At 43.6% G+C, this 24,466-nt stretch overlaps 1 protein-coding gene across 1 annotated transcript in view; it reads right to left on the minus strand.

Moving 5' to 3' along the window:
* LOC140722243 (uncharacterized) overlaps positions 1-22,714 on the minus strand; it is a 36,849-nt gene extending 14,135 nt beyond the window's left edge. Inside the window, exons 1-7 of the mRNA XM_073037029.1 lie at positions 22,590-22,714; positions 22,196-22,272; positions 17,772-17,960; positions 10,959-11,094; positions 8,026-8,102; positions 6,349-6,513; positions 517-609 (exon numbers count right to left, since the gene is read on the minus strand). Of these exons, the coding sequence (XP_072893130.1) occupies positions 517-609; positions 6,349-6,513; positions 8,026-8,102; positions 10,959-11,094; positions 17,772-17,960; positions 22,196-22,272; positions 22,590-22,663 (811 nt within the window). The 5' untranslated portion in view covers positions 22,664-22,714. The remainder of the gene's footprint in view (positions 1-516; positions 610-6,348; positions 6,514-8,025; positions 8,103-10,958; positions 11,095-17,771; positions 17,961-22,195; positions 22,273-22,589) is intronic.
* Between the last annotated feature and the right edge of the window lie 1,752 nt (positions 22,715-24,466).

The following is a 24,466-nucleotide window of genomic DNA, read 5'->3' on the forward strand; positions in this document are numbered from 1 at the left end:
AGAAATGGGCCAAACCATCATTGGGGACCCGAGTCACCTCAACCCCTAACTGTTCCAGCTGATCCCATCGGAATTGTTAGCACAGCATTAAAGCCAGGACCAACAGGCTCCATGACAGCTTCTTCCACTAGGCCACTACGACTAATTAATTCATCCTGATACAATTGTATGTTCGTGGTACACACAATTTATTATAAATTACTATGAAATGCCCATTGTACATTCAGATGGACACATAATGCAAAGATGTTTACTCCTCATGTATGTGAAGGATGTATAAAATAAAGAAATAAATTAAATTCAATTAAATTCAACTCACCCCTCCCCTCGGTCTTCCCACACCATTAAGGTCCACCCACACCCTGCTCTCCTCAGTCCTTCGATTACCCCTCCACTTGGTCACCCTATCACCATTCTCCCCCCAGTCAATCCCACACTCTCTCTGATTCTGGTTGAATCTGATGGATGATGATTTCAGAAAGGAGTTTGTTTAAAACACAACCCCACGATTAATACCTGAGCTTGTCTCTGTGTCCGTGATCATGGAAAAATCATCACTTGGCTCAGGAGTTGTCCCCTCTAGATGCAGGGTTGGTACAGATGCTGGATCTGTAATAAACAGTGGTGTATGATGGGAACAGAGGAACAGACAATGGACCACCCATTTGGGATGAAATGAAACTGAAGTGAACAGCCAACAATAAAAACAGAACTGCAGATACTGGAAATCTAAAACTATAGCAGAAAACACAGGAATGCTGAGTCAGTCAGCCTTCATCTGCAGGAAGAGGAAAAGAATCAACATTTAGTTTGGAGACCATCTGTCAACAATGATTGGCAACAGACTGACAAACTCTCCAATAACAAGTCCTCATTGTCTAAGCACAGCCCGCTCTCCGACTCATTACAAGACACTCACCATTCTCACATCAGACTTTCCATATACCTTCATGTCACTACTGTAACCCTTACGCAACAGGCTGGTACATGTCGAGGGGAAACTTCCAGCCACTCGCCAACCCCACCTCCTGTATACGCAGGTGCTGTGGAACCCAAGCCAATGCAACTCACATCAAATACAGTTATGGAATATACTTTAAAGATTTTACTACAACTAAATGATTACTAACAATACAGTATATATGAAGGAAAAGAAAATAAAGTAAAAGGCGCCAAACTTATCAGAGTTCAGTCAATTTAGTGCACATCGTTGGAACTCAACCATTGAACCTTTCGATCGCCTTTCGCTGTCCTCCGACCTCCACAACCCCACACCTGGGACCACCCAAGGTGATTGACCAGGTAGTGCGGCACACGTCCACCTTCTTCGGCGTCTTCTTCCCACTCTCCCAAAAGATGGCGAAAACCCCGCTCTCAGACCCACAAGAAAAAATGACATCCAACCCCATTGGTTAACAAATGAATACTATCCCGTTATCAGCAATTCTAAATCTAAACAAACTGCAAGAATCTTCGAGAATGCTCAGCAAAACAACACTCTCTCCAGTTAGCATAACAAAGAAACAGCTTTACTTTTAGAAAAGAAGCAATTTTGATCATCATACGCAGTACATTCTCTCACCAACAAAAGAAAAATCATGCCATCATGACATTACCAGAGTTCCCCAAAGCTTCTTGCAACGCACAAAACCCAACCCAGGTGCACAAAGCAACAACATAACTGCCCAGGGCGGTAGAGATCACACTCGGTTCTCCTGGCACTGCATATGTCAACCGCTCCGGGGGGGGGGGGAGGGTGTGGCTTCTTCTTTGAGATCTCCGTACCCCTTCTGCCGACCCTTCCGCCTCAGACACCATGGGGGACATTCCTGTTGGACCCCCACCCTCTTTCTCACTGGGCTCCCTCTTCATCTCAGATCAGATAATAAGGCTAGTACTCTGTAGCGTCATTGCGAGTACAATTGCAACAGTGAACCAACTGTCCAAAATATCGACTCCAGTTACTTTTCTGTCCAATCTCCAGCGTCCTGATCATATCCAACAGTGTCCGAATAAACCTCCCTGGCTGAGGATCACCCTGCTGGTGATAAGGAGTTGTCCTGGATTTCTCAGCCCCAAGCATGGTCAGTAATTCATAGATAAGTCCGGTCCCTGATCACTATGGATCCGCCGGGGGAGGCCATAATGAACAAAATACTTTCCCATAATTCCTTCGCCACTGTTGTCGCACCCTCCCATTCTTCTTCCTTGCCACCACCATTGGGGACGCTTAGGGACTTTGTGATTCAGATATGATTCAAGCCTCCTTGAACTTCCACAAGTGCTGCCGCACATCTTCAACATCTGCTGGTGCCAGTCGCCGTAACCTCTCTCTGAACGGGGTGTCCTCCGTCACCCTGATGGTGTGGCGGGTGCTGTTGGAGTCGCCCACATCAAACTCCCCCCCGAGAAAAAACAGCTTCCAACTTCAACATCTTCTGCACCAGACTGCGTTTCCACTCCAGCAATACAGGAGAATCCCCGAAGTTAAAAGCCTCAGCGGTCAGCTCCCTTTAGTGTTCAAATCCTACCCTTTTAGTGGCCCTCACTGGTGTGCCAAACATTACTGTCAACAGGAATAAATGTGCCAGCGGCATCCCTCTCTTAATGGTGATTTCTCTTGCCGTAGTGTTCCTGACAATTACAGCCATCCGCCTCGCATGCACCACCGCTGGCTTCTGCACCTCAGGCCTCACCAGCGCCCCCGCTGGAAATCGTGTCTCCCCCTCAAGATCGTCTGGGGTGTCTACTAACAGGGCTTCGCCCGCCGGCACTCCGGCGAATCTTGGGTCCCCATCATGAATACAACCTCCCCTGGTTGGATCACATTAGGCCTTGCCTGCTTACACCACACTGTCCCTTGTTTACACTCCGGGTCCAGCCCTTGGAAGGCACCCCCTTTCTCAAATGCTGCTCCGCGGGACGCCTTGTCTTTCACAATCTCACCGGATTGAAAGGAAGTGTCCCTCCTCTTCACAGCTATAGCTCTAGCTACAGCTATAACACACCTTTGGCCTGAAATGCCTCTCTTTCCCACAGTTAAAGCACATGCTGCCCGCCGCTCCTCCTCTCCCGGGACGGCGCCACTCCCAGCCCACTGCACGGGTCGCCCCCTGGAGTGAGTACTTTCCCTGTCCTGCCCCTCCAGCGACCCACATGGAAAAAATTACATCCAACCCCTTTGGTTAGCAAATGAATACAATCCGCAATTATAAACCTAAACAGACTGCGAGAAACTTCGAGAATGCTCTGCCAGACAACACTCTCTCCAGTTATCATAACAAAGAAGCAGTTTTACTTTTAACAGACAAGGACGCCATTTTGAATTAGCGTATGCAGTACACCGCCATACCCTGAGGATGGACAGCATTAATCCCAGCACACAGAAAGGTTGAGAGATTAAGCAGACAAAAGCAGGGATGATGGCAGGGCAACAGCGACTGGAGTTTCTTATCAAATGCCTTACTGAAATCCATGTACACTACATTCACTGCTTTAACTTCATCAATGTGTCTTGTTACATCCTCAAGGAAATCAAACAGGTTCGTAAGGCACAGCCTGCCCTCTGGTTCGTAATGCATAACCTGGGCTAGGAAATAATTCCAGATGTTTATCCATACCCTGAGCTCATCGACCTTTCCTACGATACCTTCTGGCATTGAAATATATGCAGCTCAGGACACAAGTCACACCATACTCAACCTACTGATTCCTGACTTTGTCTGGGGTCTTTCCAACACGACCTCCAGATTCTTTCAGAAACTGTTCTGGCATTCTGATTTCTTGAGTGAATTATGTCCACTCCAAATTCTGATCTATCCGAAGGGCCACTGCTCAAAGATTACAGAAGGGCATTTGCTGTCCTGAGGAAAATTAGGGTGAATAATTCCTCAGGACCTGACCAGGTGTTCAGTTAGACCCTACGGGAGGTAAATGCAGAAATCACTAGGGAACCATCTGAGATCTTTAAATCATCCTTCACGACAGGTGAGGTGCTGGAGAATAGCCTATGTTGTTACACTGTTTAAAAAGGCTTAAAAAATAAAGAGGAAAATTAGACACTGGTGAGCCTGATATCACCATCAGTTTTTTTTGCCCCTTTTTCTGCTACTAGCCAGTAACTGTCCATTTTCAACTTCCCTTTATTCTCTCAACACCTAATAAAACTGTGAAGCAACAAGTTTTGTGTCTTTTTCCTAACTTACTAAAAAAATAAAATCCAACAGAGGCTTTGAAGAAAAACAGGAGCGGGCACCTAAAAAAGCTATAGGGAGAGGAAACATGAAAGATGAATTATCAAGCAGTTGTAAATCAAGGCAACTGGACTTGCTGTGATGTTTAGAAGACATGTCACCTCTCAGCCAAAAGGCTTCTTCAGTTCTGATCCATGGTGGGTAGTTTTCCAGCTTATAAACTGTCAGTTGTTTGATTTACTACTGCTTCATTTAATACAGTGAACTAGATGATAGAGAACCTTCACAGACATGAAATATGAAGGTTATCTAACCAATAATGTAAATGAAGATAGAGAAAAAATTAAGGTATGTAAGTTGAGTGCGGATTTTGGACCACTGGATAATTATGCTAGGGAAGCAGTAATGGGGGACAAATGAATGATGGCTGACCTTAATAAGCATTTTGTGTCAGACTTCATGGTGGAAGACACTACCAGCTTGCCAAAAACATGAGTGTCAGGGGGCAGAAGTGAGTGCAGTTGCTGCTACTGAGGAGAAGAGAATGGAATACAGAAGGTCTGAGGCAGTTAAGTCACCTGGACCAGGTGGATGACAGTCACTGGATCCTGGATAGTACAGGAGGACTAGAAAGTTGCAAATATTCACTCCACTCCTTAAGAAGGGAGGGAAAGGGAGAAAAAAAATAGAGGCCAGTTATCCTGATCTCAGTGGTGGGAAGATGTTCAAGTCCACCATATAGGATGAGGGTTTGAGGTGTTTGGGGGCACAATAAAATATGCAGAAGTCAGCATGGTTTCCTTGAGTGGGAATGTTATCTGACAATTATTTCGGAAATAACAGGTAGATCAGACAAAGGATGTTTATTTGAATGTTCAAAATGCCTTTGACAAGATGCCACACATGAGGCTACTTAACAAGAACAGTGCCCAACAGGAAAGATACTAGCATATGTAGAAAATTGGCTGACCGGCTGGAAGCAGAGTGGGAATAAAGGAGGTTTTTTTCTTGCTGGCTGCCAGTAATTAGTGGACTAAAACCTATAGAATATCGGAAGTATAGGTAAAGTGGGTGTGTAGAGAACGTTTCCTATTTTGGGCAAGTCTAGGACAAGCATCTAAAGAGTGTCCATTTAGAGCAGAGATGCGGAGAAATTTATTTACTCTGACGGTGTGAACCTGTAGAATCTGTTGTCACACATCGCTGCGGAGGTGATGATATTGGGTGTATTTAAAGTGGATAATGATAGATTCTTGATTAGTCAGTGTGCCAAAGGTTACTAGGAGAAGGCAGGAGAACAGGGTTGAGAAAGAAAATGAGTAAACAATGATTAACTAGCAAAGCAGACTGGGTGTGTGAATGGCCTAACTCTGCTCTTGTATCTCATGGTCTGTGGTAGAGCTGTTGGCTCAGATGCTTTGCAACCAGGCTTCAATCCTGACTTCTGATGATATCCGTGAGGAAGCTGCATGTGACCCTCCGGTTTCCTTTCACATCCCAACATCATTTATCCCACTTGGGAATGGTGAAAGGGGGAATGATATGTCTTGCTGAATGGTCTTGGCCCAGAATTTCAAACGTTTTTTTTTCCATAGTCTCTGCCTGGACTGCTGTTCTTCCAGCATTTTGAGTGTATTGCTCGGATCTCCAGCACCTGCAGATATTCTCTTGTTCATGATATGTTCCGTCTTGGGGTTTGGTTGGGGAAGAAGAAATGGTGACTCAGTCTGAGGGTTGGAGAATGGGACATCTCTCTGTATGGAGGCAAACAATTTTACCAAAAGGGAAGTGAAAGAAAGGGAGGGTAGACAGTCTGGGCCTCAGGAAGATAGAAGTGTCTGCTTGGTCCTCATGGGAGGAGGAGGTGCTGACTCGAGATTGTTGCTCAGCAGTCATGTGACACAGTCAGTGGATGGTTCATGTCAGCCTCGGTGTGGGAGAGGATGTTTCATGTCAGACCAGAAGGATGAGATTCTGACATGGCAGATTGACTTGGATTGTGGGTACAGGGGAAATGACTGAGATGATCGAGATAATCTTGCGATTGACTGGAATATTCAATAAACTATGTGTTCTGATCATTTGGGATGTCTCAAAATTTCCAAATAACTTCCGCCCACCCCCCAAAGTGTGTTAATGGGGAATGGTAACGTACCTGTACAATAAACTTTATTACAGCAGTGTGTCGGCTTCAGCCAGTACACAAAGAAAGCACCACAGTTTTTGATCTTGATTGTCCGCTTTGTTGAGCAGTTGTTTTTCTCCCAGCTGAAGCAGACAGTTCTGTTGACCTCCCCCTCTCCCACGCTGGGATGGCTACCTGAAATGGAGGGTTGTAAACATTGTATAATATATCTGTCTCCACAGTACAATGGGAAACAAGCAACCAGACCTACTGCACATCCATTGTTCATAACCTGCTCTCTGGACCAGGCTCAGACAGTGTGAGCTGCTGTCCTTCCCACAGCCACACCTAGTCTCAGAGGACAGCTTCTGTTGAGGAGAACTTGTGGGTCCCTGTCCCATGAAACACGAGTCCTTCCCTGAGGTGCTTTGACAAAAATGAAGCCACGAGCAAGCTGACCCACTGTTGAATATCTCCAAAGAGAATCAGGGACATCTGCAGGCTCGGGAAATATACAAAACTGATGACAATTGCACTGGTGGTAAGTTGACTATAATTTTTGGATATGTTCAAATATAAACGTAACATAAACATAGAAAAGAAACATGAGTTTTAAAATAATTTCAAAATTAAAACTAACGACTGTGTTTAACTGAAAACATTGCAGTTTTATCAAGCAGTAGTAAATTAAGGCAACTGTACTTGCTGTGTTGTCTATAAGAAAAAAAAAACAAATCCCTGTGCTTTTCAGACTTACAAACATGACAGAAACTCATCCACCTCAAGGATCCTACACCCAAACATAGACAGAGCAATATTGTATCAAGCAATGAGAACTGCACAGATCTGTAAATCGGTGAGACAAAGCAACCACTTCATAAATGGCTGGCCCAACATACGAGGGCTAACAACTCAAATAAAGACTCGGCTGTACGTCTACACATAAAGGACAAGGACACTCCTTTGATAACAAGGACAGGAAGATGGATGATTTGAAAGATGGGTTAAAGAAGCCATCTTCGTCAAACTGGAAAACCCATCCCTGAACAGAGAAGGTTGGGTACAACACCGCCTATCACTATTTACAATACAGTCCTAACATGTCTATGCCAGGACACATCTACTTACACAGATAAGACTAATAATTGCCTCATTACATCTACGACTCTTAACGACCCTCATGTGATTGCTCTCCCTTTAAACAAATCAAAGTCTATAAGCCGGAAAACTGCCCACCATGAATCAGAATTGAAGAAGCCTCTCAGATGAGTGGCAAAACATCTTCCAGACAACACAACAAGTCCAGTTGCCTTGATTTGCAATTGCTTGAAATTCAATGACCTGGATGACTGAGAACCTTGATAGACATTACAGTTTCATTGAGAAATCACATTGATTTATTAATTACCTCATGAACTTGGGGCTGCTGTGGATTACATTTAACTCCCTGTGTGCTGCTCCACAACTGAAATTGTACCGGGTCTTATCTGGAAAGGGCTTTATCGACAGAACCAGAGACCAGCCACATGTACAAGTGATCACCAGGAAGCTGATGCACCACTGCCAGATTCCAAGTGGGACCAGAATTGCAACATGGCTTAAGTGACTGTGGGGAGCAAGTCTCGGGGATGTTGAGATCTGTTTCTGTGTCTAGTCTGCCCTACCTAAAAAGTAACGAAGCCCTCCTGTTGCACACTATGACCTTACCGTCTAACCAGCCTGGACTTGTCCCGGAGCACTTGTTTGGTGAAATGACAGTCTCAGGAATCCTCCAACCACCAGAACTGAAAAAAAAAGCATCTTCATTCTCAACTGAGCATCCACTGAGAGAGTGAGCAGAAACTGCAGGCCATTCCATTGGTTTGACATTCTCGCTAATCTCAGGAAGTGAGAAATTTGACATAAAATACTCTGCTGATGCAGGAAATCCTGATCAACACTCATAAAATGCTGCAGAAACTTAGTAAGTTGGGCAAGGTTCAAGGTAAAATTTATTATCAGAGTAAATACTGTAACCACATACAAATATGCAGGCATATTTAGCAAATCTTTAGAACAATAACTATAAACGGGATCTCTAAACTGTAAACATCAGGACTGTAAACTGTAAATAAAGTGCAAAAGCAGATAATAAATGCAACATCTATTGGCAATAAATTCATGACCATTTCAGCTGACAGCATTCCTCCAAACTGGAAGGAAACAGAGAATGTAGCCAACTCAACCCTTTCTCTCCTCCCTTGCCACATGTCAATGCCATCACCTCGCACTGCCTCCCTACTTCGTCCCTTTACTGCACTGTCCACTCCTATCACATTCCTTCCTCCTCCAGCTCTTCTAACCATCAAATTTAATTGATTTATTACCTTCCATCCTTCATATACAGATGGAGTAAAAATCTTCACGCTACATCTCGGTCTAAATGTGCAATGTGCAATTTATGATGAATAGTATGTACAACAAGACAGTCAACATAACGTAGAAATACAGTTGTGTCAGCATGAATTAATCAGTCTGATTGCCTGGTGGAAGAATCTGCCCCAGAGCCTGTTGAGCATGGCTTTAATTTTGTGGTATCGTTTCCCAGATGATAGCAGCTGGAACAGTTTGTGTTTGGTGTGACTCGATTCCCCAATGATCCTTTGGGCCCCTTTTTACAAACATCTTTATAAATGTCCTGAATAGTGGAAAGTTAATATCTACAGATACGCTGGGTTGCCGCAACACTCTCTGCAGTGTCCTGCAACTGAGGGAAGTACGGTTCCCATGCCAGTTAGTAATGCAGCCTTTCATGATACTCTCAACTGTGACCCTATAGAAAGTTCTTAGGATTTAGTGGCCCATACCAAACTTCTTCAGCCATCTGAGGTGAAAGTGCTTTTTTCACCACTCAACCGTTTGTACAGACCATGTGAGATCCTTGGTGATATTTATGATGAGGAACTTAAAGCTGTTCACTCTCTCAACCCCAGATCCATTGAAGTCAGTAGAGTTGTCCATTCCATCTGTAGGCCACAACTCCTTTGCTTTTGTGACTTGAGGGAGAGGATGTTTTCTTGACACCACTTATCAGGATTATGACTTCTCTGAAGGCTGCCTCATTATTATTTGAGAGCAGGCCAATCAATGTAGAGTTGTCAGCAAATGTATTTAGCAGATGGGAACTGTGATTGGTGACACAGCCATGGCTATGCAGAGAGGAAAGGAGGTGGTTCAGGACACAGCCCTGAGGGGCACCAGTGTTGAGGGGCAGAGGTGAGTAAGTTCACTCTTACTGCCTGCCGGCGATCGGACAGAAAATCAGGATCCATCTGCACAAGGCAGAATGAAGGCCGATGTCTCTGGGCTTCTTGTTGAGCCTGGAAGGAACTAAGGTGTTGAATGCTGAACTGTGGTACAAGAACAGCATCCTCAGATAAACATCCCTCTTCTCCAGGTGTGTAATAACTGTGTGTAGAGCTGTGGCTATTGCATCATCTTTTGTGTGGGTAGGTGAATTGTAGGGGGTCCAGTGTGGGTAGGTGAATTGTAGGGGGTCCAGTGTGGGTGGTGGCATGCTGCAGATGTAGTCCTTGACCAGCTGCTAAAAAACATGCTTTCTCTTGAGGTGAATTCAACAGGACGTTCAGACATGTTACCGTGGTCTTTTTAGGTACCGGTACAATGGTGGATGTTTTGAAGAAGAAGGACACTCCACACTGGGAGAGAGACTAAAAATGTTTGTAAACACACCTGTTAGTTGTGCCGTACACATCCTGAGTACTCATTCTGGGAAGCCGTCCAGTCCTTCAGCTTTGCGACTGTCCACTTGTGGGAAATGCTTGCGCCCTTTGGCCTTAGATGACCAAGCCGCAGGTCACATCAGCAGTTCTCTTCAGGGGCTCAGAATTGTCAACATCAAATCGAGCGCAAGGAATATTTTGCTCATTCGGGAGAGGGGCAGCAATGTGGGAAACTCCACTGCGTTTAGCTTTGAAGGCTGCGATGGTGTGCTGACTTCAATCCCAGCTTCTCACATCGTCCCCAACTTCCATGTCTCCTGGTCTCATCTCTCACCTTCCAGCTTGTTCTCCAATTGAAAACCTCCTCCACATCTTCTTAAACTGGATTCTACATCCTTTGTTTGCAGTCTTGGTGAAGGGTCTTGGATTAAAATGATGACTATTTATTCCTCACCATAGACGTTGCTCAACGTTTTGAGTTTCTCCAGTATTTCCCTTGTGGTGTCTCTTTTATGCCTTGAGCTTTTCTCCATTGAATCAATGCCCATCACCTGGGAAAAGGGGCTGTGAGCTTCCCACTTCTTATGTTTAGTCTCTGCTACATCTCAGACTTCTTGCACCCACTTCCAGTTCCATGCCTGTTGCTGATGATCCCATCCCTGTTTGACTGATGGCCCCATCTCTGTGTATCCATAACTTGTCCCATTTTTGACTCATAACTCCAAACCCTATGTATCCATTCCTTTCTGCATGATGATCCCAAACAAGCTTATCCAGTCCCTCTCCCACCCACAAAGATGTTTATGGGTACTGCCAGAATTCTCGAACAAAATAAATAAATTTTCCTTCACATTCTCCTTGTTCCCAGCATATTTTCTGTTTCATTGTTGATTACTTATTTTTGTCTCCTGCCATTACCTCTTAAATCGGTACCATCCTTCTGTCCGGGTTTCATCATTCATGTAATTTCTGCATTCTTCCAATGAACAATCCGTGCTCCTCCAGGGTTGATCCAGGATGGTGTGGTTTACACACGGATCACCGAGTGTGGAATCTGTAGCAGGAGTACGCTCAGTGTCAATGGTATAAACAATAATCTTAATTAGCAATATTAATTAAGTGTTGATATTAATGCCTCTTGTAACTCGCCTCACCAACCTCAGTTGCACTCTCTAAAATAATGGTCACCTTCTCACATAAACACTGCCAGTGCAGTTTCAACATTCAGCTCTCTTTATTGAATTGACGGCAGTATCACTGAATCATGCTGAATAAAAAAAATCCATGCTGACAGTAGCCACCCCCCATTCCTATCAGTCCCAACCTGATCCATAGCATTTGTTTGCCTAAATGATTCTTACTCAGCTAAACACATAAATTCTGTTAACAACCACTCTCTGAGTCAGTGCATTCCAAGCATTTGCAGCTCCATGGGTTAAGATCTCCTTCACACACCCTCTAAACAACTGCTACACGTTCCCTAGTTTTATCTACCTCTGATGTAAGACCATAAGCTAGAGGAACAGAATTAGGCCATGTGGCCCATTGACACAGCTCCACAATTACAAGGTGGCTGATCCATTTTCCCTCTCCTGCCTTCTCCCCATATCCCTTCATGCCCTGGCCAATCAGGAATCAATCAACCCCTGCCTTAAATATATGTAAAGATGTCCTCCAGCAACAAATTCCACAGATTTACCAATCATTGGCAGGAGATATTCACCTTATCTCTGTTCTAAAAGTGTGACCCTCTATTCTGAAGGGTGACACTATGCCACGCTGTTCAACCCTGGAAATGTTTCCATTAACCTCCTTTGAACCCTCTCCAGTATCAGCACAACCTTTCTAAAATAAGGTGCAAAGACCCGATTACAATACTCCAAGTGATGCCTAACTAGTGCTTCATAAAGCCTCAACATTATCTCCTTGCTTTTGTATTCTAGTCCTCTTGAAATGAATGGTAACATTGTATTTACCTTCCGCACCACTGACTCATTCTGGAAATTAACCTTTTGGGAATCCTGTACAAAAGCTCCAAAGTCCCTTTGCACCTCAGAATTTTGAATTTTCACTCCATGTAAAAAATGGAGAGAAACTTTCATTTCTTCTAACAAAGTACATAACCATACCCTTCCCAACACTGTATTCAATCTGCCACTTCGTTGGCCATTCTCCTAACCATCTGTCCTTCTCTCACCTCTGTACTTCCTCAGAACTACCTGCCCTCCACCTATCAATGTATTTTCTGTAAACTTTGCAACAGCCATTAATTCCATATCATTGATATGGGAAAGGTTACGCACAGCCGACCCTCTCAGTACCCTTTCATTTTATACACCAATATGATATTCCTTTTCACCTCCTTTGCTCCAGAACATGCCTAACTTCTCCATACGCTCATCATAACTGAAAAACTCCAGCCCGGCTATCAGCCATTGAATCATCCGTGTATTCATCCCATGCTCAGGTGAACAAAATACCACCGATGTCTGACAAAAGCTTTATAAAAATCTGTATTCTGTACCCCGAAAAAAAGGTCTGTATTACATCTACATTCACAAATAGCTGCCTCGTCATTGCCAAAGAATGCCCTGACGTTGTCCTTCAATCCACCCTCGTACTCGAGCATTCACGGTGTGCATTAGTCTTATCAATATCCCAAAATGCATGTGTAGATGTAAATGTGATTAATAGATTAATCTAAACTGTATGAAATTCCATTTGATAGTCCATGCTGCATCTTCAGACATCTTTACTGTACCAACACATGGATCTCTATGTAGTCTGAGAAACTCCAGCACCGCAAAGCACTCACCAATCTTCATGTCACCAGCAAATTTACTATCACACCTCACATGTCTACATCCAAGTCATTCAAGTATATGCATCTCCATTCAACTCAGGGTGTGGTGGGTACATGGTACACCCTAGCAGGGGTGGTAGTAGAGACAGATATATTGAGGATATTTAAGAAATTTAGAAACTCATTTGGATGATAGATAAAAAAGGAGAGTCATGTTGGAGGGGAGGATTGGGTTAAAGGCCAGCACAATGTCATGCACTGAAGAGCCAGTACTGTACTGTAATGTTCTATGTTCTGGAATTACACTCCCTTCCCAATGATATCCCAGATAACACGGCAGAACAGATTTACTCAGCAATTGCCTGGTACGGGATGTGACAGTTTGGGTTTGAGAAGCCAGTTTGGGTCTCCATGGTCAGAAGTTGCTATTGGAAGATCTAATGAAGAGAGAAGGTAATGAGTTACATAAACAGAATAAGTTTGAAGAAGCCAGTTTCCAAGGCTCAAGTATCTAAGATGGGAGACTATAGATTTCAGCTAAGGAATATGAGTTTTAGAGGGTATACCAAAAAAAAATTCTTATCACCCAGTGAGTGTCTGCATTCTGAAACACACTGCCCGAGTTATTGGTGAACAGATACTCATTCAGGATTAGGCCACCACTTGTGTTTCTTTGCTTTGTGGCTACATGTGAGAAGATGGCCCACATATTTTTAATCATAAATATATTTTGAACTTTGAAATTGCCAAGACATTGTCGGTTTTGAATCAAATGTTGAGAAATGGAATAGCAAACTGTGGGCAGCATGGATATGATGGGCTGAATGGCCTGTTTCCTTGCTCTATGGGAAATGGAATGATACACAATGTTCACCATGGATCTGATAAACTGAATGGCCTGCTTCCATGCTCTACATGAAATGGAATCGTACACAGCGATCAGCATGGACTGAATGAGCTTCTTCTGCTCTATAGGAAATGTGTAGATTCAAAAGTATGTTGGACTGAGACAAAATATCTATGATCTGTAGCTTTGACCTCAATAATCAGCGGAAAGCATAATGAAACACATCTTCTCACCTCACGTCTTTCTCTCCAGCCCTTTATCTTTCACTGATACCTGGCTTCACCTATCATCCTCCCCCCTTCCCAACCTCACCTTTTTATTTGCGGTCGTCCCCCTTCCTTTCCAGTCCTGAAGAGGGTCTTGGCTCAAAATGTCGACTCTTTATTTATTTTCAGAGATTCTGCCTGACCCGTTGTGTTCCTCTGTGTGTGGTGTACGTGTGTGCATGTTACTTTACACACATGTACAGACATTGTGGATTTAAATCACCCTGTCTCTTGTGCAGGAGCAGAAGGAAGTATAGAAAAAGAGCCAAGTTTTGGAATGTGATTGAGAGCACAGTCTTTAATCAGCATGTGGCAATCTGAGCAGGAGAGGAGGTGGTTCTGAACCTACAAATGAACTGCGTCAAACAGAGATATTGCAAGTGATATGTTGTGCAGGGGATGGATTAAATTGGAGAGAGCACAATTGTATTTCAAAAAGGGTTAAAACTAGACTAGATCTAGTGACAAAGGAAATTGAGAGCAGTTAAAGTTATTGAAAGATGAGATAATGAATTGCAAAGAGAGAAACATCCAAATGAGAACAGGTGCAAAGCCCAATGCCTATGTATGTTTATCAAGCACCAATCGATGAAACAATAAAGAGGTGCTAAGGACATGTACTGACAGCTGATGACCCGATGCGAGCAGGACTGAGATTAAAATTGAAACTGGAATGGCAAAGTTTGCAAGAAAGCGCATTCAGCTAAAATCAAATACACCTTTTGATGTTGGACTGGTATTGAATTTGGATCCTTTTAATGACCATTGGTGGAGGGGACAAGATACAAGTAAATACCTCAACCACTTCTGTATCGGTCTCTGTGTAAGATGGGACTGATATTAGCATTTCACTAAATGCTAATGTAAAGCTGATGGAGGATCTTCAGCCTGAAATGTTATGATCACAATCAGGTTTAATGTCACTGGCAGACAATGTTATGATATTTGTTGTGTGTCAGCAGTTTTGGTTCAGAATGTTGTTCACTTCAATTGTTTGTATGATTTGTTTTATTTTCTTTCCCTTGTGCATTAGGTGTTTGTTTTTATTTTGTTTTAATTTGTGTTTTTTTTAAATTGGGTCTTGCTCTATGTCTACTTGTGAGCAAACCAATCTCAAGGTTGTATAATTTATACATTCTTTGATAGTAAATGTCTGTTGCTCTGTGGCAGCAGTATGTGGCAATACATAAATATTTATTTAGTTTAATTGATCATTCTTATTAAGAAGTTAAATTAGTACACAAAAAGAGAAATAAAGTAGTAAGGTTGTGTTCATGAGTTCAAAGTGCATTCAGAATTCTGATGGCAGAGGGGAAGAAACTATTACTGAACTGTTGAGTGTGTGCCTTCAGACTCATTTTCCCCATTTCACTGGTGTCACGAGCAGTTATGCTGTAATGAAGGTGAGGACACTTCAGGATCTTCATGTTGAAAACCTGCTAGACCGGCACAAAGTCCATCCTGTCCTTTAAATGAAGCAAGAGAGGAAATAGGGCAAGCTGTGTTTTCCAGTGCTCAAGATATAATAAAATATGGCACGTACATAGGGTATGATATTGACAAGATATAATAAAATATGGTACGGACATAGGGTATGATATTGACATGATACCAGGGTACAGATGTGGCATGGTAATTGCAATGACACAATGATTCATTGGCTTTAGAAAACCATTTGAAATAGTTGGAAGTGCTAAAGTTGGGGTCTATTGGGATGTAAGTTTATCAACTGCAGTCAATACAAACCTGCAACGGGATGTCATCCTCAACAATGGTAACTCATTGTTCTTTTGAGAAAGCAATTCGGGTGGATTGATGGTGATACTTGATACACAGATTCTGACTAATTGATCAAAAAGCACAGATTCTGACCGATTGCTGCCCATGGTATCCAAGGGAAAATGTCACAATAAAAATGTAAGTGAGTGAAAGGATGCTTCAGCTGGTGTTCTGCAAGTATCAGGAACTCGCTGCTCCTTTACTTTATGCTGTTATTATGAAAAATGCAGCTAACAAATTTTCTGATACCAACAACATTCTTTGCTTTGAAGAATAAAGGTCTGCAGGAAAACACTGGAAAGTTTCGATTGGAACACAAGCAGCAAACAGAAATATTTCTGGAGAAATCCAAAAATATCAGCGCAGAGATACCCATACAAAGTGAGGCGACATGGGATAACCGAAGCACAGCAAAAAATTGTAGAGGGACAGAGGATCTTGAATGCATTTAATCATGCAGTCTTGCAGCTCCAAGAGGACAGGAGCCCTTGGAAGAAAGGGAAGGGGGAGGAGCACCAGAAGGTAATAGGCAGGTAAGGCAGTGAGATGAGAGACAGAAATAGGAATGGGCAAATGGTGAAAGGAAAGCAATTATGGAAGTTAAAATCTGGATCCAATGGAAGATAAAGTGGATGAGTGATAACAATCTCAGCAAGCCAGGCATTGAAGGGAAGTCCTTGAAAATCATAGCTTCCCTTTGCACAGCAGGGGCCTGGAGCCATTTGCCATTACAAGATTGCTAATGAAGAATTCTATGGTAACAATTACTGTACTTTACTAATTCTGAGTATTATTTGCCTTTTATGGATAGTTTATGTTGATTATTAATATCAGTATTATTGTTGTGTGATCAGAGATTCCTCATGCAAATACGGAGTTTCAACAAACACAATGTTATCAATTGGTCAAGATCTGTAACTACTGGACAATTTCTGTATAGAAATGGCATTTTTGTATTCAAACTTCAGAACAGTGTGTTGTGCCAGGGGCCAGGCTGTTTCATTGTGCCTAAGTAAAAGCAATGTGATTGAAGAGTTAATTGGCGATGACAAAACCACGGCCCAGGCTAAGCAGATGAGGAAGTCAAAGACTATTGAGATTCACTGATATTCAGAGACATTCACTGGTCTTGAAATCATATTGTGGTGAAGCTCAGCCATAAAGGTTCTGCTACTACTGAGTATTGAGGGATTTGACCTTGTTTACAACCTCCCAATGTTTCTCCAGTGCAGAGAAAGTCAGTGTGGAGTCTTCCCTGATGATTTGGGAATCCTTTGTGCTCTAGTTACTTCTCTCATGCCAATGAACTGCAAGTAGGTGAAATGGATATTGTAAATATCCATATTCTATACTGATGGGAAACAAGCACAGGGGAACTCTTGGGAAACTACAAAAAAAAGTTGAAGGGTTACAATTAAATAAGCAAGGGGGGATAAGGTAGAACACTGAAGACTAGCATTAACATAATGGGGGGAATGGCCTGTCATTCCCTGAAAGGACACAGTTATCCGTTCAGCAACAGCTTCTTGCCTTCTGCCATACGATTTCTAAACGGACTTTGAATCCATGAACACCTGTTTTTGCACTCTTTAATCATTTAACATGCATATATATACTACTGGAATTTATTGATTCATTTATTTTTCATTCTATATAATATCTTCACTGCTGCTGCTAAGTTGACAAATTTCACGGCACATACTGGTGATAATAAATTAGATTCTGATTCTGACGTGACATGTACAGAAAACAATTGTTCAGTGTTCACATTGTAACTACGAGTCACTCCACCAAAGAAAAGATGCAGTGGTAAAACTGAATGTGCAGTATCCATGTACAAGGAAGCATTCATGACAATGTAATTGTAAGGTCTAGCCACACGTGTAGACAACCTGCTGCAACAGACTGTACTTGCTGGGCAGATAGCTTCAGAGGGACATATGGGGCAGAGTCCATTACGGGTACTGATGACTCAGGATATCACAGAATTTCCCCTCATCCCTTACACCTCTGTGTGATTGAAAGCAGTGACATACCTGCACAGTACACAGAGTGACCAGCAGATGTCGGCTTCAGCAGATACACAAAGTAACCAATACAGTTTTTGATCTTAATATCCAGGCAAGTGTTGTTTCCATTCATAACAGATTCAGTTTTGTCGTTTCCATTCTTGGTGAAGCAAACATTTCTCATCACCTCCCCCTCTGTCACAGTGGGATGGGAACCTGCAATAAGGTTAATACAAGTTTAATTGTCATTCAACCATCCATGAATACAGCCAAACAGAACAATGCTGCTCCAGGGCCAAAGTGAAAAACACTGTGCCAACAGTAATACACAGCACAAGACACATATAACATCTATCAGATAGCAGTTAAACATACAATCACTCAATAATATAGTATATCCCAATTCCCCGAGCCCATGAATGTGCTGGCAAGAGCAAGCCCGCAGCAATAAGTAGTCGAACCCAGTCCAGCTCATCTTCCACTAGTAGACACTAGAGGGCAGCACCAATATCAGCGTGGTCAGCACGTCACAGCATCTTCGGCACTAACTCCGATGCCTCTCTCATGGACGGCTGCAAAGAGGTGACACCACAGCGTGATGCCCGGTCCTATCTACAGATGATCCCAACACTAAACCAGTGAACCTGACATTCAGCATTTCATATTACCAATGCCCAACAGGACCTTGCGATTATAGGAGAAACAACTAAAACCATAACACATGCTGTTGGACTGCACACCACCTTCGCACACCAACTCTAATGGCAAAACGGACCCTAACAGGTCCAGCTCCTCCACCAAGGAGCAACATGCCGATGGAGTAGACCTGTAGTGCTTGAAGCAATTCTTAATGTCCAATTTATGATTTAAAGAAAAGAGGTTTAAAAAAATACAGCTTTTATTGGCTCTGCATCTGTGTGTGCTGCCATCTTACCAAATTGAAAACAGAATTAACTGTACCCAGCCCCACAAGAAATGTGAATTTGCACCATTCTAATGCAGTGTTCAGATTCACCCATGATCTGCTCTGGCCTCAGTCAATGGCAAGCTGCTGATTTCAACCCCACCCCACCCTGCAATCCAAACTCGCTGCTGCAGATCCTGCTCCGAGACCAGCTCCTGCTGGTGAGAGCCTGTGGGCCCAGAGCTTGGACAAGAAACTCCCGCCTCACCCCTGATGCATATTGGACAGCTGGTGAAGCTGCACCACCAGGGCAAATGATCACATTTCAAACAAAACATTGTTTCAGAGAGAGACATTCACACATACAACACTTATTGCTGTTAACCACAATACCAAAATAAAAATGATCAGTTAACCCTCTAAAGTTAGCTACAGCTGCTATGAGCTTGTAATTCTCCAGGTTTACCCTGGCAGTCTCTGAAGCATTAGAAGATGCAGCAAAACAAGGGTTTAGGTAGTGTTCAGGCAAAAGTAGTTGATGCACCATGCACACAATTGCTGGAGAAACTCAGCAGCCCAGGCAGCATCTATGGAAAAGAGAAAAGAGTCAGTGATTTGGGCCAAGAATTTTCATTAGGACAGGGAAAAGAAAGATGAGAAGATGGAACAGTGAGGTGTGGGATGGGGAGGAAGATGTACAAGGTGGTAGTTGATCAGTAAAACTGGAAGAAGGGGAGGGTTGAAGTAAAGAGCTGGGAAGTTGATTGCTTAAACAAATAAAGGGCTGGAGAAAGGGGAATTTGACAGGGGAGGACAGAAGCCAATTGAAGAAAGGGAAAGGGGAGGAGTGCTAGGAGGTAATGCGCAAGTAAGGAGATGAGATGAGAGAGGGGAAACAGGAATGGGTGAATGGTGAAAGGTGGAGCAATTAAGGAAGTTAAGTGTAGAGCCAACAGAGGATAAAGTGGGATAGGGCAAGATGAGTCTTTGAAGAACATAGCTTCCCTCTGCACAGCCGCAGACTGGAGTCAATTGGCATTACAAGATGCAAATGAAGGATTCTAGGGTAACAGTTACTGTATACGAATTCTGAGTATTATTGACCTTTTATGCATAGATTACCTTGAAGATTAATATTGGTGTTATTGTTGTGTGATTAGAGATTCATCATGCAAATGGGGTTTGAACAAACACAAGATTACCAATTGGTCATTATCTGTAACCACTGGCCAATTGCTGTACAGAAATGGCACTTTTGTGTTCAAACTTCAGAACGGTGGTGTGCATAAGTAAATGAAATGTGATTAAGGAGTTAATTGGCGGCAAAGCCATTACCCAGGCTGAGCAGACAAGAAAGTCAAAGGCTATTGAGATTCACTGATGTTAAGAGACATTCACTGGGCTTGAAATCATATTGTGCTGAAGCACAACTGTAAAGGTTCTGCTGCTACTAAATATTGAGGGACTTGACCTTGTTTACAACCTCTCAATGTTTTTCCAGTGCAGAGTTGAAATGTGAGGGATGCCCACTTATCATACAGGAAAGGAATTAATTGTTGATTAAACTTATTTTTACTTACAACACACCCTGTGTCATAAGGTGGACGTTGCTGGAGCGGACCCAAATGCAAGACACGGACACTGAAGTACTAGGAACTGGATGAGGTGTGTCATGAAAGCAAGGGAAGTGGGGACAAAACGACACTGGACATAGACACACAGGCCCTGGACAAGACTAGGATTCAGGGCTAGGGCTAGGACTAAGAATAGGAAAGCGGGACCAGGACAGGGAACTTGGAACTAGCTGCCCAGTCTAGGACTCCGAGCCAGAGACAGGACAGGGACTCGGACTCGGAACCCAGATCCAGGTGAAGACACAGGACTAGAATCTTGGCAAGGACAGGATGTGGTTGCAGGACAGGACGAGGCACCCCAGCATAGAACGAAGAATCTCCAGCATCAGGCTTGGCGAAGCACAGGAACAAGATGAGGACTTGGAGATCAAATTCAGACAGGAAATACGGTACTCCGGAGCAGTGCCTGGATAAGGACCCAGAATCTAGGTTTTGGTTGGAACTAGGAAGCTGGGTCTTGACTTGGAACCGGAACCCAGGTCGAGGCTATGACAAGACTTGGCTACAGGACAGGATGAGCACACAAAGCCATGGCTTGGACAGGACAAGGTCTTGGTCGTTGCTTGGACAAAAAGAGAGATGCCTGGACACGATGAGGGTACTCCAGCACAGGGCAAGGGAACTCCAGCACCGGGCTGCGCGAGGTACTCCAGGGCTGGGCGAGGAATCTCCAGAACAGGACGATGAATCTCCAGCACCAGACGTGCCTCTTGGACTCGTTTTGGCTTGGCTCTGACTCAGCTTAGCTAGGCTCTTGGGTACAGGGCCGGGACTCTTCCTCGGAGCGCAGGGCCAGGATGACTGCCACGGATACTTGCCAAGGATTCAGATGCGGATGAACCACAGGACGAGGAATCTCCAGCACCAGGCTGGGCAAGGAACATAGACAGGTATAGGTTGCAGGCAAGGCTTCAGAAGGAAGGGAGCAGTCCAGCAGGGAATTCTTGTTTTGAGGGGTATTTATGTGCCAGCCCACAACGAGAATCAGGTGGCTCAATTAAGGCACCCATCAGAACAAATGAGAAAACAAGAAAACCCGGAACAAGGATCTAAGGACCAGACCATGAACCGGAATGAGGACTTCACGGACCGGACCCCGACACCTTGACCATACTTATTGCACATGTTATAAATATATACATTTCTGTACTTGGGAAAACATTTTACATTTAATCTCTAAATAATAAACAATTTAAATATAAATGTAACTTAAAATCAAATTGGAACACAAAAGTTTTAGAAAACACAAATTAAAAACAGATAATCAGCAATGAAAAGCTGAATTTACACGATTTGAAATAGAAACAACAGCACTTTAAGTAACTCCATTAGCTCATGAGCTCCTGGTGCCCTGAGACAGGTTGGGCTGCTTGGGAACTGCTCCTGCACGGCAAGCAAAGGAGTCACAGAACCTTTCCTGGGTCTGATCCGGAGTGGTGTCAAAGCTCAAAGTGCATTTAATAGCAGAATATGGATACTATATACAACTCTGAGGTGTGACTCCTTACAGGCCATCCCAAACAGTAGAAAAAAAAACACAAGAGAACCTATTAAAAAAAACTCGTCAACCATCCAATGTGGCAAACAATAAAAGTAAGCCGATGGCATTCTGAATTGAAGTTTACAAAAGTGAATCCACAGCAGAATCAGGAACCCAGTTGTTGCAGACTGTAGTCTCAGTGTGGTCAGCAGTCAGACCCACAGCACCACTGCCAGAAATGAACAGGAAAGTGGTACTCCACTGCCCGACTGCATTTGGATTCAGAGCCAGTGTATGGTTTGAGTGACTGTGGAAGGCATCTTTCAGGGACGTGGAGACCAGTGTCCATGCTTTGGGGCTTGTGCAGAGACCTGGGTCATCATTCTGACCCTCCTCAAAGGCAAAGCCTTACTGTTGTGAACTCTGAGCCTACCTTCCAACCAGCCTTGTCTCTTCCCGCAGCAACAATACTGTGGAACTGCTGTCTCGGGAATTTTCCATCTGCCGGAACTGAAATAACAATTGGAAAATGGATTCCTAAATTGAGGCACAGTATTCACTTTGAAAATTGAACCATATTTTCACCCTGTCTGCATTCAACCAAACCCCATGCCATCTGATTTTCTTTTTTAATTCTCCATCCCTATTTTCCATTTCTCCCTCCAGGTCACTCACTCACTGTGCAGAATGTCTCAGCTCTCTTATCCCTACATTTGCCTGCTGCCCCTTTGTGACAACCGACTGATAATCTGGTCTTCTAACAATTCCCCTTCCAACACCCTTCAGTCTCCATTCATGCTGGGTTTGAATGCATTATTCCCTCTTACCTGCTGAATCTGTACCATCCTTGTTCAAGATTTTTGTCAGACATACATTGTCCACTCGTGCTGGAAGAACTCATTCTCCTCCAGGGCTGATCCAAGATGCTGTAATTTACACACGGATCACCCAGTGTGGAGTCTGTAACTGAGGGACATGGTGACAATGATTAGTTTTTAGGGTCACCTGATATCACACAGCATCTTATTCACTCAGCCCACTTCCACCATCCCCACAGGACAAGCAACAGTCTTGTTTTCCAATCAGTGAACAATTCCACAAGTGAATGGTGGAAACATTGCCTTATTCCATACCTTGGCTCCATTGAACTTGGTCCAGTCCACCCACAAACTCACACCGGTGATAAACCGATGGGTAACAGAAAAAGTAGCCTCAGCCATTCTCTCTGGGTGTACTGGAGAACGTTAGTCAACTGCACCCAGAGTTGTGGTAATGCAGGAAGCACTGTCATCAATTTCTGATGAAATGGTTGCCTGCATTCTGCATACTGATGCTGATTCAAAATCCTGAGGGCTATGTCCCCACTTCCAACCACCATTCCCCAGTGCTATCCTCATCCCCAGCTACACTCTCCCCTGTAACAAGTGCCATCCATGCTCTTCCTCTCACACAGCATTGCCCACCTCTGCTCCCTGCCACACTCTTGCAAACTCTCCTCAATCCTGTCCATCACTCTGCTACTCTTCTCTGTCTCTCCTCCTTTCAGTGCCACCATTCCAATGTCTCTCTGCTATTCTCAGATTTTATTCAGCCCTTCATTCTGCATTGGTCAGCATCTCTCAATTTAAACCAATCGCGACTGTGGGACAATTTACAATGACCTATTGGTACATCTTTGGACCATGGGAGGAATCTGGAGCACTGAAGGAAACCTGAGCTGTCACAGGGAGAACGTACAAACTCTTGCAGGCAACATAATATATAGGAGTAGAACTAGGCCATTCAGCCCATTGAGTCTATTCCGCCTTTGCATCATGGCTGATACCAGAGCCCATTCAACCCCACACACCTGCCCTCTCACCATATCCTTTGACACCCTCGCCAATCAGGAAACCATCAAATTCTGAAGTCTGTGGCACAACATTTGACAGATTCACCACTCTGGTTAAAAAAAACTTCCTTAAAAGGTCACCCCTCAATTTAGAGTTGTGTCCTCTAGGTCTGCATACCCCACATCAGAGAAAACATACTCTCCACATCCACCCTATCAAGTCCCTTCAACACTCGACAGGTTTTATTGAGATTCCCCTGCAGTCTTCTAAATGCCATTGACAACAGGCCCAAAGCTGCCAAATGCTCCTCGTATGTTAACCCCTTCATTCCTGGAACCATTCTGGTGAGCCTTGCTCAACAGTGGGAATTGGACTTGGGTTAAAGGTACTGTAAAGTACTGTGTTATCCATTGTTACCAGGCTGCCAATCGCTCATGATTGTCACAATCACCACCCCACCCCCTTTCACCTCAGCATTCAGACCTTCCATTTCTTCCCTTCCCCTTGGGAAGGTTAATTAACCAATTTTAAACCCGGTCATCTCTCAGTGAATGATATTTGCCACCTTCTGCTTGTAACCACATTTCACCGGTTGCTTTTTTAAAAAATATGTAGATTAATTAGCCACCATATATTGCCCCGGTATATGGTCGACTGATATGCATGTGCGGAGAGCAATCCGCAAACAACGTAGCATTGATGAGAATGGGCCAGCACAATCTTAACGGACCAAAAGGCTGGTGTCCCTGCAACAATTGTCTGAAACTCATCAACACAATTAGTGTTCCAATGCACCATGACAATCTACCACCCCATGAATAAGAGTTTAAAAAAATCAATCCTGGAAGAACAAAATAAACAGAGATAAACAT

Source organism: Hemitrygon akajei, unplaced genomic scaffold (assembly GCF_048418815.1).
Source record: "Hemitrygon akajei unplaced genomic scaffold, sHemAka1.3 Scf000073, whole genome shotgun sequence".
Taxonomy (NCBI): Eukaryota; Metazoa; Chordata; class Chondrichthyes; order Myliobatiformes; family Dasyatidae; genus Hemitrygon; species Hemitrygon akajei.